The sequence below is a fragment of the Arachis duranensis genome, chromosome 2 (genome assembly GCF_000817695.3).
Source record: "Arachis duranensis cultivar V14167 chromosome 2, aradu.V14167.gnm2.J7QH, whole genome shotgun sequence".
Taxonomy (NCBI): domain Eukaryota; kingdom Viridiplantae; phylum Streptophyta; class Magnoliopsida; order Fabales; family Fabaceae; genus Arachis; species Arachis duranensis.
The window spans coordinates 14,622,410-14,635,405 of NC_029773.3; the positions used below are offsets into that span (position 1 = coordinate 14,622,410).

The 12,996-nt window shown below is 35.4% G+C and overlaps 1 protein-coding gene across 1 annotated transcript; it reads left to right on the top strand.

Annotated features, from left to right (window-relative positions):
• The first annotated feature begins 288 nt into the window (after positions 1-288).
• On the top strand, positions 289-915 carry LOC107473716 (uncharacterized). Its single transcript, XM_016093309.1, has one exon. The coding sequence runs from the start codon at positions 289-291 to the stop codon at positions 913-915; it is 627 nt and encodes a 208-aa protein (XP_015948795.1).
• The last annotated feature ends 12,081 nt before the right edge of the window (positions 916-12,996 follow it).

Genomic DNA, 12,996 nt, shown 5'->3' on the forward strand with positions numbered 1-12,996 from the left:
ATGTATATCAAAGAGATTGTCAGGTTGCACCGCGTGCCTTCTACCATCATATCTGATAGAGATCCTAGTTTTACATCGAGGTTCTGGGGAGCCTTTCAGCGCGCATTTGGGACCTAGTTGAGTTTGAGTACTGCATATCACCCTCATACAAATGGTCAGTCAGAGAGAACTATTCAGACCTTGGAGAATATGCTAAGGGCTTGTGTTTTGGACCAGCCGGTGAGCTAGGATCGGTATATGCCATTAGTGGAGTTTGCTTATAATAATAGCTACCATGCGAGCATCGGAATGGCTCCATATAAGGCTCTGTATGGCAAAAAATGTCAATCTCCGTTATGTTGGTATAAAACTGGGGAAAGAAGTTTGTTAGGGCCTGAGATGATAGCTGAAACTACTGAGCAAATAAAGAAGATTCATAGCGGAATGCTTATAGCCCAGAGCCGTCAGAAGAGTTATGCTGATCAGAGGCGAAAGCCTTTGGAATTTGAACAAGGAGAGCATGTCTTTCTGAAAGTTACACCGACCACTGGAGTGGGAAGATCTATTAAGACCAAAAAACTGAATCCCCGTTATATTAGACCGTTTGAGATCCTGAAAAGAATTGGGCCGGTGGCTTATAGGATTGCCTTACCGCCACATCTTTCGAATTTGCACGAAGTGTTTCATGTGTCGCAGCTTCAGAAGTATACTCCTGACGTAAATCATGTTCTGGAACCGAAACCAATCCAAGTAAGAGAATATCTAACACTTCCAGTAACTCTGGTGAGAATTGATGACACCAGTGTTAAACAATTACGTGGGAAGGAAGTATCATTGGTGAAAGTAGCTTGGAGTCGAGCTGGTATCGAGAAACATACATGGGAACTCGAATCAGATATGCAAAAAGACTACCCACATCTCTTTTCAGGTAAATGAATTTGAAATTTGAGGGCAAAATTCTTTGTTAGGTGGGTAAGATGTAAACCCCAACAAATTAGTAGATAATTAGTCAATAAATTAGTTTTTAATAAGAAAAATTAGAAATGCAAATAGTATATCAAATTAGGATAGAGCTCATCGAAACGAGAATTTTGACACTAATTTCAAAGAAATCGGTTCAAAATTGGACCGAACGGGTCGAACCGGGCCTAAACCGGGCCATTGGTCCAACCGGACCAACATATTAAATGAGCCCAACAGCCCTTTTCTTCCTTATTTCACCTATAAGCAGCATTAAAGCTCCAAGGAGAAGAAAACACTCCCGAAACCCTTACGGTAACTTTCCGGTCCCGTAATTTTTCCGTTCGAGCTCCAATCGCCGCACCGTTTGCGGCCACGCGTTCACCGCGTCGAGCTCTACGTTTCTACCAGAACAATTTCATAGATAACTTGTTATTTCATCCTCAACCTTCTCTTCCCCCAACTCTTGAACTATTGAGTAGAAAGTTGAATTTCTTTGATTTCTGATGTTTTAGGATCCAATTAACTTGAGAAAAGAGTTCACTCTTGCTTATGTGAAGTTTGGGTAAGGTGAGTATATGATAATTCTATTTTAATTTCATTGAATTTGAGCTTTGAGTATTAAATTGGATATATGTGTGTTACAAATGTGTATTAGGTTGTGAATAAATAATTGGAGCTTGAAATTGCGAATACTGGAACTTGGAGGAAGCTAATTAGTTGAGGTTTTGAGGGCTGTATTCTTTTTAGGAAAATTATCTTGGATAATATTTGGGAATCGGATAAGGTATGGTTTAGGTTTCTTGCATTTAATATATAATGTTCTATGAAAACTTAGGCTAGATGACCATAGGATAAGTTGGATTGCATGTGTATATTTGATAAACCACTATTTTATGGTTTATATTGTGTTTAATTGAGTGGTTTTTATCAAATTCTTGCCCACTTATTCATATGATTTGCATGATTTTACAATTCCTTCCTAGTTTATTTCTATGGTTGAAAACTTGTTTCCTAGAGATCTTTTAATTACGTATTTTAATTCTCTTTTATACCATTCGATGCCGTGATCCGTGTGTTAAGTGTTTCAGGCTTCAAAGGGTAGGAATGGCTTAGAGAACGGAAAGGAAGCTTGCAAAAATGGAAGAAACACAAGAAACTAAGGAGATGACCAGCAAATACCGACGCGGATGCATGCTCACACGACCGCACGAAATGGAGAAAATCGTAGTGACGCGCACGCGTCGAGAGAAAAATCGTCAAATAACGCGTACGCGTGATCGACGCATACGCGTGACATGCGCGATCTGCAGAAAATTCAGAAAACACTAAGGGCGATTTCGGGCCGCGTTTTGACCCAATTTTTGGCCCAGAAACACAGAATAAAGCCAGGGAACATGCAGAGACTCAAGACATACTATACACAACATTCATTATTCACAATTTTAGGATTAGCTTTTCTTATTTAGTTTTCTCTTCTACTTTTTCTTCTAGTAACTTTAGTTTATTTACTTTCCCTTGTTGATTACTTTATGTTGCTATTTGGTTTATGAATTCTCATGTTTAATTTGATTTTCTATTTATTGCAATTTGAGGTATTTCATATTTATGATTTTAATTTAGTTTTTTACACTCTTAGCTTTGGTTGAGTAATTGGTGACACTTGAGTTATCAAACTCAGCTGATGATTGAAAATTAAAATTCTTTGCTGATTGATTTGAATTTCCCTAACTCTAGTCTTTTCTTAGAAATTGACTAGGACTTGAAGAATCAAATTGATTTATCCACTTAACATACCTTCATAGTTAGAGGTTGACCAAGTGGGAGCAAAAGTCAATTCTCATCACAATTGATAAGGATAACTAGGATAGGACTTCCAATTCTCATACCTTGCCAAGAGCTTTATTAGTTATTAATTTAATTTCTTGCAATTTACTTTTCTTGGTCAACCTATTTAAAAACCCCAAAAAAGACTCTTTTTCCATAACCAATAATAAGAACACCTTCCTGCAATTCCTTGAGAAGACGACCCAAGGTTTAAATACTTCGGTTATAATTTTATTGGATTTCGTTACTTGTGATAACCAAACTTTTGTACGAAAGGATTCTCTGTTGGTTTAGAAACTATACTTACAACGTGGTTATTTTATGAAATTTCTTTACTGATAGAAATCCGTTCGTCAAATGGCACCGTTGCCGGGGAATTGCAAATGTGTGCCTTATTATTGGTTATTGTAAATATTTTCTTTTGCTGTTTATTTGTTTTTGTTTTTGTTTTTGTTTTTAATTTTTATTAGCTACTATGAGTTCTCACCCCCATCGCTTTGAGTTTGGTTCTAATATTGTTGCAAGGAATGGAAACTATGACAGGAATATACATCAAGGTCAAAAAAATCAAAGACGGACGGAGCCACGAGGATCTGATCAACCCTTTAGGCAACAACACCTTCCAAAATACCATGGACGACGACCATTCTACAATGCATGCCAAGACAATAGTTATGGTGGACCCTCTCATGACAACCAACCTCCACCAAATTACTATAGTCAAGAGCCATTCCAGGGAGCGTACCAAGATGATGAATATGGTGGACCCCCTTACCAACAAGTCTCACCATATGCTTATGAACCACCCCCTCAATACAACTTTGGACCACCATACTCACAAACCCCCTACTACCAAACACCATCATATAATCCTAACCCTTATCCACCATATCAATCACCCTATGAGCCATATGAGTCATACATAGACCAACCCCAATTCCAACCAAGTTACTCCCAAGGACCACCACCTCCATATACACCACATCCATATCCATCAATCCAAAAGCCTTATGATCCTACTTATGATATCCAAGCAGAACAAGAGTCAAGGGATCGTCTCAAGGAAACAATGGATCAATTTCAAGCAGCCCTGCGTCAGTTGGACCGAGCGGTAAACCGAATAGCGCCCGAAGCCTTCATGGCTAAAGAATCTCAACTTGAGAACAAGGAATTGAAGTGTGCAGTGCAACAAGTGGAAAAGATGGAGAGTGATGAACCACCACATTCTTATGATGAACCACCCTCTTATCATGAACATTTCCTCCCAAATAATGAGCCTTCACATCCACCTTAACCTTCAATGCATGACACTATTGGTGTTCTTCTTCAAGGGCAAAGAGAGATAAAACGGGAAGTACTAGAATTCGCAACTGCCTTGACCGAGGTAGTAAACCGATTAGCTTTCCAACATTTGAACACTCAAAGTACTCCCATGGCTACATGTGGAAAATCAAAAGAATAGCGTAGCATGAAGGAGATACTAGAAACTCCGGTGGACAATGAGGAATATGGTTTTGTATTGGAACAAGTGGAGGAAGCCATAATGATTGCAGAAGAAGAAGTGGTTGAAGATTTAGGAGATGCTGAACCTCCATGGGAATCTAGAATTGTAGAGAACCCCTCCAATAAGATTGAAATTGATGTCAAGAAGGCCAGTTCACAACCTCCATGGCATATTCCTTATGAAGAATTGGATGGGATAGATCAAGAAGTAAGTTCCCTTGGTGATAAAGATCATGCATCAAGTCCTCCTAGTGATAAATCTACATCCGCAAATGAACTCCTTGAATATGAAGGCTCTTCTCTGATTAAGTCTAAAAATAATGTGGAAGCAAAAATCCTTAGAAAAGGCGGATGGGAGTTGAGTACGCTTTCTCAAGAACGTTGGAGGCTTCTCCACTTAGGTTGTCGTCTACTCCTTCACTTGAGTGGGTAAAACTTATCTCTGCTCGTCTTCCTATCCCACTTGAGTACGGTATTCTTGAAACGGACAGCCAACTCAGGAAGCTTTGTGGCATAAAGCGTAAAAGGAGACTGTTTAGTGGTTGGAGTTGCAAATCAAGGCTCATCAAAGTTGATATTTCAAGAGATAGATGTAAGGGCTCAACTGGTGATAATTTGGTTAGATCTAAAAGAAGAGTTTGGTACTCCGTAGAGAATTCAAAGTTCTTGCCACCCGAATAGAACCATGATGATCAACTTGAAGACGGGTGTAAAATCAAGATTTGGGATCCCGGCATACAAGAAGATCAACTTTGGGAGCTCAAAACTTGTGAAGAACTCCATCAAGGCTTGGAAATTTTACATGGAATAGACAGAGCTTATTGGAAGTCTAAGCATTGGTGGCAGTTTCAGGATGAGTTCAAGCACAAGCCACCATGACAAGGAGCTCACTAAATGTCCAACTTAAGGACTTTAACTAAAAGTGCTAGGTGGGAGACAACCCACCATGGTATGATCGTTCCTTTTTCAATTATAATTTTATTTAGTTTTGTTTATTTTTTAGTTTTATTTTATTTTATTGAACTTGAAATTATTCATAACATCCGCATTAGCATTGCATTTTGCATCCTGCATAAAAAAGGGGGGAAGCACGCGACCGCGTCGCTGACGCGTCCGCGCCATAGGTGTGTTCTGAAGAAAAGAGAATTGAACAGAAAGTCACGCGAAAGCGTGGCTGGAGGCGTGCCTCAGGCATAAACATGCCCACGCGACCGCGTCACTCACGCGGCCACGTCAATTGGAAAATAAGCCTCCCACGCGTCTGCATCACACACGCGAATGCGTGCCCCTAAAAATCGACGTAAAAGAGGTGTATGGCAGCAAGTTATGATGGAGTGGGGCTGGAATAATGCTAGAAGCACCAGCCTTATCACGCGACCGCGTGACCCACGCGTCCGCGTCATTTTTCAAAGTATGGCCATTCACGCAATCGCGTCAACCACGCGACCGCGTCACCCTAAAAATTGGCAAAATGAGTTTCAAACAGAGAGTTGCGCGAACGCAAGGCTGCACTCGCGCTAATAGCACAAATCAGACCACGCGACCGCGTGACCCATGCGTCCGCGTCACCAGTAATTATTTTACACCACGCAACCACGTCACTCACGCGTCCGCGTCACATGCAGCGCACAGCTTATCCAGATTAGCCAAATATCTTATCTTTTCTTCCCCAAATCCTAATTTCTTCTTTCCCTTTCTTATTTCTTTCTTCTTTCTTTCTTAATTACTTCTTCTTCATCTCGTTAACTTCTCATCCTTCTTCACTTTCATTCTATTTAATTTATTTGCATACTTTCATTCATTGCATTTTCATTTTGTGCATATTTTTTTTCTAAATTTATCATTTTTCCATTGGTGTTACTTGTTCATATTCAACTGTTATATCTTTTCTGGTATTATTTTGGTGCTTAGTGACTTGTTTTCCAATGTTGGGTGATATTATTTTTTTGTCAATGTCAATCTTTTACAACACCTGTATTCCTTTTGCATTGACATGAACTTACACTGTCTTTCATTACCCACACTCTTCCTCTTTATTGCAATGTTTGCACTTCTGATATGCCGTTTGCTTCTATTATTTTCTCAATTGCATGTTGTAGCTACTATGTACTTGAGACCCTCATTATTTGGCATTAACCCAACCATATTTTATTTGTCTCCTATCTTTGTTTTTGGGTTACTTTTCTTACCTTTTCTCTTCTTTCAGGTTGGCCACCGGAAAGAGAACCGGAAGACGTCTAAATAGGGAGACAAACAAGTCCAGCTGCACAATCCTCGAAGAAAAGTGCCAGTTGGAGCCACCCATCCACTTGTACATCTTCGCATGCACCGAGGACGGTGCAATCTTTAAGTGTGGGAAGGTCAATACCGAACTCTATGGGTTAGTTATTCTTTTCTCAACACCAATGTCTTATTTTCTTTATTAGTTCATTGTTGCATTGCATAATAGATTGCATGTGTAGTTGATTGTTTACATTTAAGTACTACTTAGTTGAAAAATAATAAGTTTCGTTCTATGACCCTATTTTTGAAAAATTTCACTAATTTAAATTAAAAATTAAAATTTTCTATGTATTAAATTTGTTTAAAGTTGTATTTGGAACATGGTTTTTTGAGCCAAAGAACACACAACTTGTGAGATTTTGAGCTTATTTATATGGTTACATTATTTAACCATAAATATTTTATTCTTATGTGTTTTCTTCTCTATAATTACAATCTTTACTTTGTTCCATTCTATATGTCCACTATTTAGTGTATTTACATGCTTGTATATGATTGAGGCCATCATTTGATTATTAGCTCACTTATCCCCAAAAAGCCTACCCTTTCAATCACCTTTGTTAGCCACCTTGAGCCTTTTATCCCCATTTATTTATTTTACCACATCACTAGCCTTAAGCAGAAAAACAAATTAAATATCCCAATTGAATCTTTGGTTAGCTTAAGATAGAGGTTGTGCATCAACTAAGTGTGGAGAAACTGTGGGAACATGGGTTAATAAGAGAATGTGTCATGATAAAATAATGGGAATTTGGGAACCTACTCATGAAAAACCAAAATAATTAAATAATAAAAATCATTGTGCATTGATAAGTTATGTTTAATTCTCTTCATAAAAAAAATCCAAAAATATTCAATAAATAAGTAAATAAATAAGGGGACAAAAATACCCCAATGTTAAGCTTTAATAGAAAGATCAATGCACATGTGATAAAGAAATATCAAAAATTTGGTAATGAGTATGTGATACAAAAGTGGGAATTATGGGTAGCTAGGTGTGATTTTTAGAATTACATAGAGTATGTGTGTGTGTTAGGTAAGAGCTTAGGTTAGTCAAAGATTCATATTATAGCTCACTTGGCCATACATATATCCTTACCTTTACCTCAGCCCCATTACAACCCTGAAAAGACCTCATGATGTTTGCATTAGTATGCTAAATATTTGTTGATTGGTTAGATGAACAACAAGATTTAGAAAGCATGACTAGGGAAGAGTAGAGTGATTGACCCTAGACACTTGACAGTTAGAGTGATATACACTACCAGTAAGGGTTCAATGCTTGATTCTATGTTTCCTACTTTCATGAGCTATCTTCTTACAAGTTTACTTGCTTTTTATTGTACGATTTGAATTAGTGGAATTTGGTTTGTATTTGTCTTGGATAACTTGTTTGCTTTTAACCAAGTAGATAGAGACGTCTTAGCATGTACTTGCATTCACATTCATAGGTTGCATTGCATGAGTCTTGCTTTTCCCTACTCGTTTATTTTATCTTCTTAAGTTAAGCATGAGGACATGCTAATGTTTAAATGTGGGGAGGTTAATAAACCACTATTTTATGGTTTATATTGTGTTTAATTGAGTGGATTTTATCAAATTCTTACCCACTTATTCATATGATTTGCATGATTTTATAATTCCTTCCTAGTTTAGTTCTATGGTTGAAAACTTCCTAGAGATCTTTTAATTACGTATTTTAATTCTCTTTTATACCATTCGATGCCGTGATCCGTGTGTTAAGTGTTTCAGGCTTCATAGGGCATGAATGGCTTAGAGAATGGAGAGGAAGCGGTAAAAATGGAAGGAACACAAGAAACTAAGGAGATGGCCAGCGAACACCGACACGGACGCATGGCTCACGCGACCGCATGAAATGGAAAAAATCCCAGTAAGGCGTTCGCGTGCCTGACGCGTACGCGTGAATTGAAGTTTGTGCAAACGATGCGAGCACGTGCCTGACGCGCACGCGTGGAGAGGAAAATCGTCAAACGACGCGTACGCGTGACCGACGCGTACGCATGACATGCGCGATCTGCAGAAAATTTAGAAAATGCTGGGGGAAATTTTGGGCCGCATTTTGACCCAGTTTTCGGCCCAGAAACACAGAATAAAGCCAGGGAATAAGAACACCTCCCTGCAATTCCTTGAGAAGACGACCCGAGGTTTAAATACTTCGGTTATAAATTTTATTGGATTTTGTTACTTGTGACAACCAAACTTTTGTACGAAAGGATTCTCTGTTGGTTTAGAAACTATACTTACAACGTGATTATTTTATGAAATTTCTTTACCGATAGAAATCCGTTCGTCAATATTTAATACTTAGTATCCTGTTGATGAACATGGTTGGTTTGGGGCTTGTTGATTAACTGGTGATTTGGTGAATTATTGATTTAAGGTATAACTATTGTGGAGGTTGTTGTGATAATGAGGTATTTTTTGTTAAAAACCTAGGATTTGTGAACTATGATTCTTAGTTGAATTTTGGTTGTTGAATTTGAATATTGTATGAGTATAATTATTGATCTGAGGTAGATTTACTGTGGTGATTGTTATGATGATGAGGAAGGGTATGTTGAATTGAAAAGAATGCAGGTTTGGACCCGAAAAGGGTGGCAAAGTCCGAGTTTTAGAGGAGATGCTGCCGAAACTTTATAAAAATTAGAGATTTTGTTTAGATGATTATTTAAAAAAGATTTAGATTCAAAAGTTATATGGTTTGATTTTGAGTTATTAAGAAAATGAGTATGTTTTAAGTTTGATTCATTTAGAAAAGAATTGATTATGCTTTGAATTAGAATTATTGATGGACGGAATGGGAGTTGTGATAATGAAGGATAATGATTGAGTATGATTGATGTATGATGATGAATGAGATGAGATTGAGAATGATATGGATGTTGATGAATTATAATTGAATTATTTATATGGCTTATGAATTTGAATGATCTGAGATACGAGATTCCCTGGGTAAAGTACCATGGTTTGCCACCACGTGTACCAGGTTGAAAGCTCGATACTCTGTTGACCCTACGACGTAAGGGTGACCGGGCACTATAAATTCCCAGGAATGAAACCCCCATTGAGTAATATTGATTATTTAAGAAAAAGCTATGCATAGACTCTTGAGGATGCATGTCGAAGGACAATCTAAGGTTTTCGGACTTGTCGGGTTGGCTGAATAACCGACAGATGAGCCTCATCACCCATAGGACAGGCATGCATCATATGCATTCTACTTGAAATACTTGTTGTGCATTAACTGGGTGTGCCTAAATGTACTTGCTATGCTAAATATATATTTGTTACCTGCAGTATTTGTGATCTTCTTGTGCTTGCCTTTATCTGTCTATTTGTCTATGAAATGCATGATGGAGTTGGAGGTATGGAGAAATGGCAGCATGGGACTTAGGTTTAAGGTTAAGTTAAGTTAGGCTTTAATACTTTTAGAAAACCACCTTTTATGACTTCTGTTTAATACTTTAAGCTCTATAATCTGAGTGTCGGCGTTCTAGGATTGCCTCTGGCATTCCCAAGACCTTATATCTTATGTGTGTGGCACCTTTACCATACTAAGAATCTCCGGTTCTCATTCTATACTATGTTGTTGTTTTTCAGATGCAGGTCGAGAGGCATCTCGTTAGGCGTCTGGACTCTTGAAACGAAGTAGTTGCTGGGTTATTTTGTTGTACAGTGATGTGTATATATACTTGGCTTTCTCTCCGCATAACTTATTCTTTTGATCCTCTTAGAGGTTTATGGAGAGGCAGGATTTTGTTTATGTACATTTGGGTTTTGGATATGTATATATGTATATGTATATGTGTATATTCTCCGGCCAGTCTTGACTCCGCATGCTAAGTCAAGAGCTCGTTACTTTGTATCTTTGGCACTATATTTCTACTTTTGTTATCTTATGTTTAATAGTTACGGTTTTCTTAGCACGCAAGTTAACTCGTTCCTTGAGCGTCGCACCTTTATTTTGCGATTTTAATTTCCTATATTCTTTAAGGCTCCTAGCATATTATAATTCTTCTGCTATTATATATACACATTTTATTTTAGAGGTTGTAATACTACACAACCTCTATTTTACGACTTAAGGGTAAAGTTTAGTGTGGTAGGGTGTTACACAAAGCAGCTTCAGAAATTTGAATATGGTGCCTAACAATTATTCGATCTATTTTTTTTTTTGTATCATTTTTCCTTATTAGTTTAAATGGGTTGGTTTTTAAGAAAATAACGTGTTGATTTTAAATGGGCAGTTTTAAATTACGTGATATGTCCAGTCGCTCATTAATTAGTTAGTTAAAATCGCCTATCTCCTCTATTATTTTGAAACCTCCCATCTTTTTTATTATTGAAACGTTTCATTTTTAATAATTTGGTCCAATTTAAAGTATTAATACTTTTTATTATTTTAAAAAATTATATTTTTATATTTACAAATACACATTTTTCGTTTACACTGTAAATGAGATAATTATGAATAAAAAAATACACATATATCGTTTACAATATAAATGAGATACATTCATAATTATCTCGTTTACATTATAAAAGATTTTGTTTAGGTACAATATATTTCTTTTTCTACATAGTACAAACACGTATAAAATCAGCAAAAGCATGATATATAAGGCAAGTAAACATGTTTATTTTATTTTTCTTGTCTGTTTTATTTTTAATACGACAGAAATAAACTTGGCTATGTATAAAATATATTATGTTTAGGAAGAAATTAACAAACGAAATGAAAAATCAAACATGAAAAAAAAAAGTAATCAATGAGAAGAAGAAAAATGAAAGAATCGCAAAGTTGAAGAAAATAAAAAGATGAAAAAGTATTTTGGCTTAACAAAAAATGGTATTAATAAAAATATGAAAAAGAAGTATTTTGAGTGAATAAATCTCTTAAACAATAATCACGCGATAAATTCTGACAGATAATAAAATTTTAAATTAAGTTCTTTTTTAATATTTTTTATAATATTAATATCAACTACACTGAACAATAGTTCTTTTCTTCCTTTTCTTCTGTTTTTTTTTTTTTTTTTTTTCCTTTCAATTTACTTTTTTTATGTTCACTTCTTTAATCACATTAATACTCCTTCACGGACTTTTAAACTTGTTGGTCGTCGCTACAAATTGATTGATTTTCTACTCGTTCACTTTATCGTATTCAGTCTATACTCAATACTCATTCTTAAATTCATTACAGTAAAAGTAAAGTGTTATATTCAAAATTTTTAATTATTTAGTCAATTGACATTTATAACAGAGACATCTAAATACCTTTTGAAACTTAAATGGTTCTATGTTAAACACATGCAAAAAATTGATCAATCCATCAAAGAATACTGATTTTATCATGTCTCCTCCACATCTATAAACAATGACTTGAAATCATTATGTCACAAACAACCTAAAATTCAACTAAAACCACAATTTTTTTTTTAATTTTAATAGAATTTCACTATAATTAGTGATCTCCACTAAAAGTAAATTTTAGATTTTGCAAACCAAACAAATTCAACAACAATAGATACATAATTCAAATAATATCTTTGAATAATTTTAACGAAAAATTAACAAAATTTTTCCTTAATTCAGAGGTCTCCATAAAAAAAAATTCTCATTTTTCATAAAACAAACAATTGTAAGTGAAAATAAAGATAAACAACCATTTAAATAAATATAAAATTATAGTCATTTTAATACATACTCTTTTATTATTTTACAATTTTTTAATACACAACGATTTCGAGAAAACATCACTAAACAACTTTCTTCTATTTTTTTCCTAAAATTTGAACCTAGAAAAATTATATTCGACATAAAATTTAAACAATTTAAGTCATTTAATTTGAAGATAACATACCAATCTGAACATTGTACGAACAACCAACAAAAAGTAATAGCACAAACAATCAAAAAAGCAAATTCCAATCGGTCCCAAAAAAAGACAACACGGTCCTAATAAAAGAGACAGCAAGCTAAATTTATCAAATGAAACTAATCCAAAAGCTAAATTAACATAATTTGAATACTAATTAAATTAACTCGGATAATAAACTTAATTGACAAAAATATATTAATTCTGAATACAAAAATTAATTAACCTAAATAATCAAATTATAAAACAAAATTAATCTGAACAACCTAAATTAACTAAATTGACCTTCATAAATCTCATAAAAAAATAATTTTAACCTAAAAAATTAATGAAAATTCAAATAATCTAAACAGAAATTAATAAAAGAAGTATAAAGTACATATTAAAAAAACAAATAAACAAATAAACAGAATTAATAAAAGAAGTATAAAGTACATATTAAAAAATATACTAAATTCAAAAACCTGGATGCAATGGTGGCAGTGGAGGTGCGGTGGCGGCAACGAGGAGGTGTATTGGCTCTTGGGAGGATGCCGTGGCGGCGA

What these genes read in the sequence shown, in the direction of transcription:
- LOC107473716 (XM_016093309.1), top strand. Translation starts at nt 289, where the DNA reads ATGGCTCCATATAAGGCTCTGTATGGCAAAAAATGTCAATCTCCGTTA.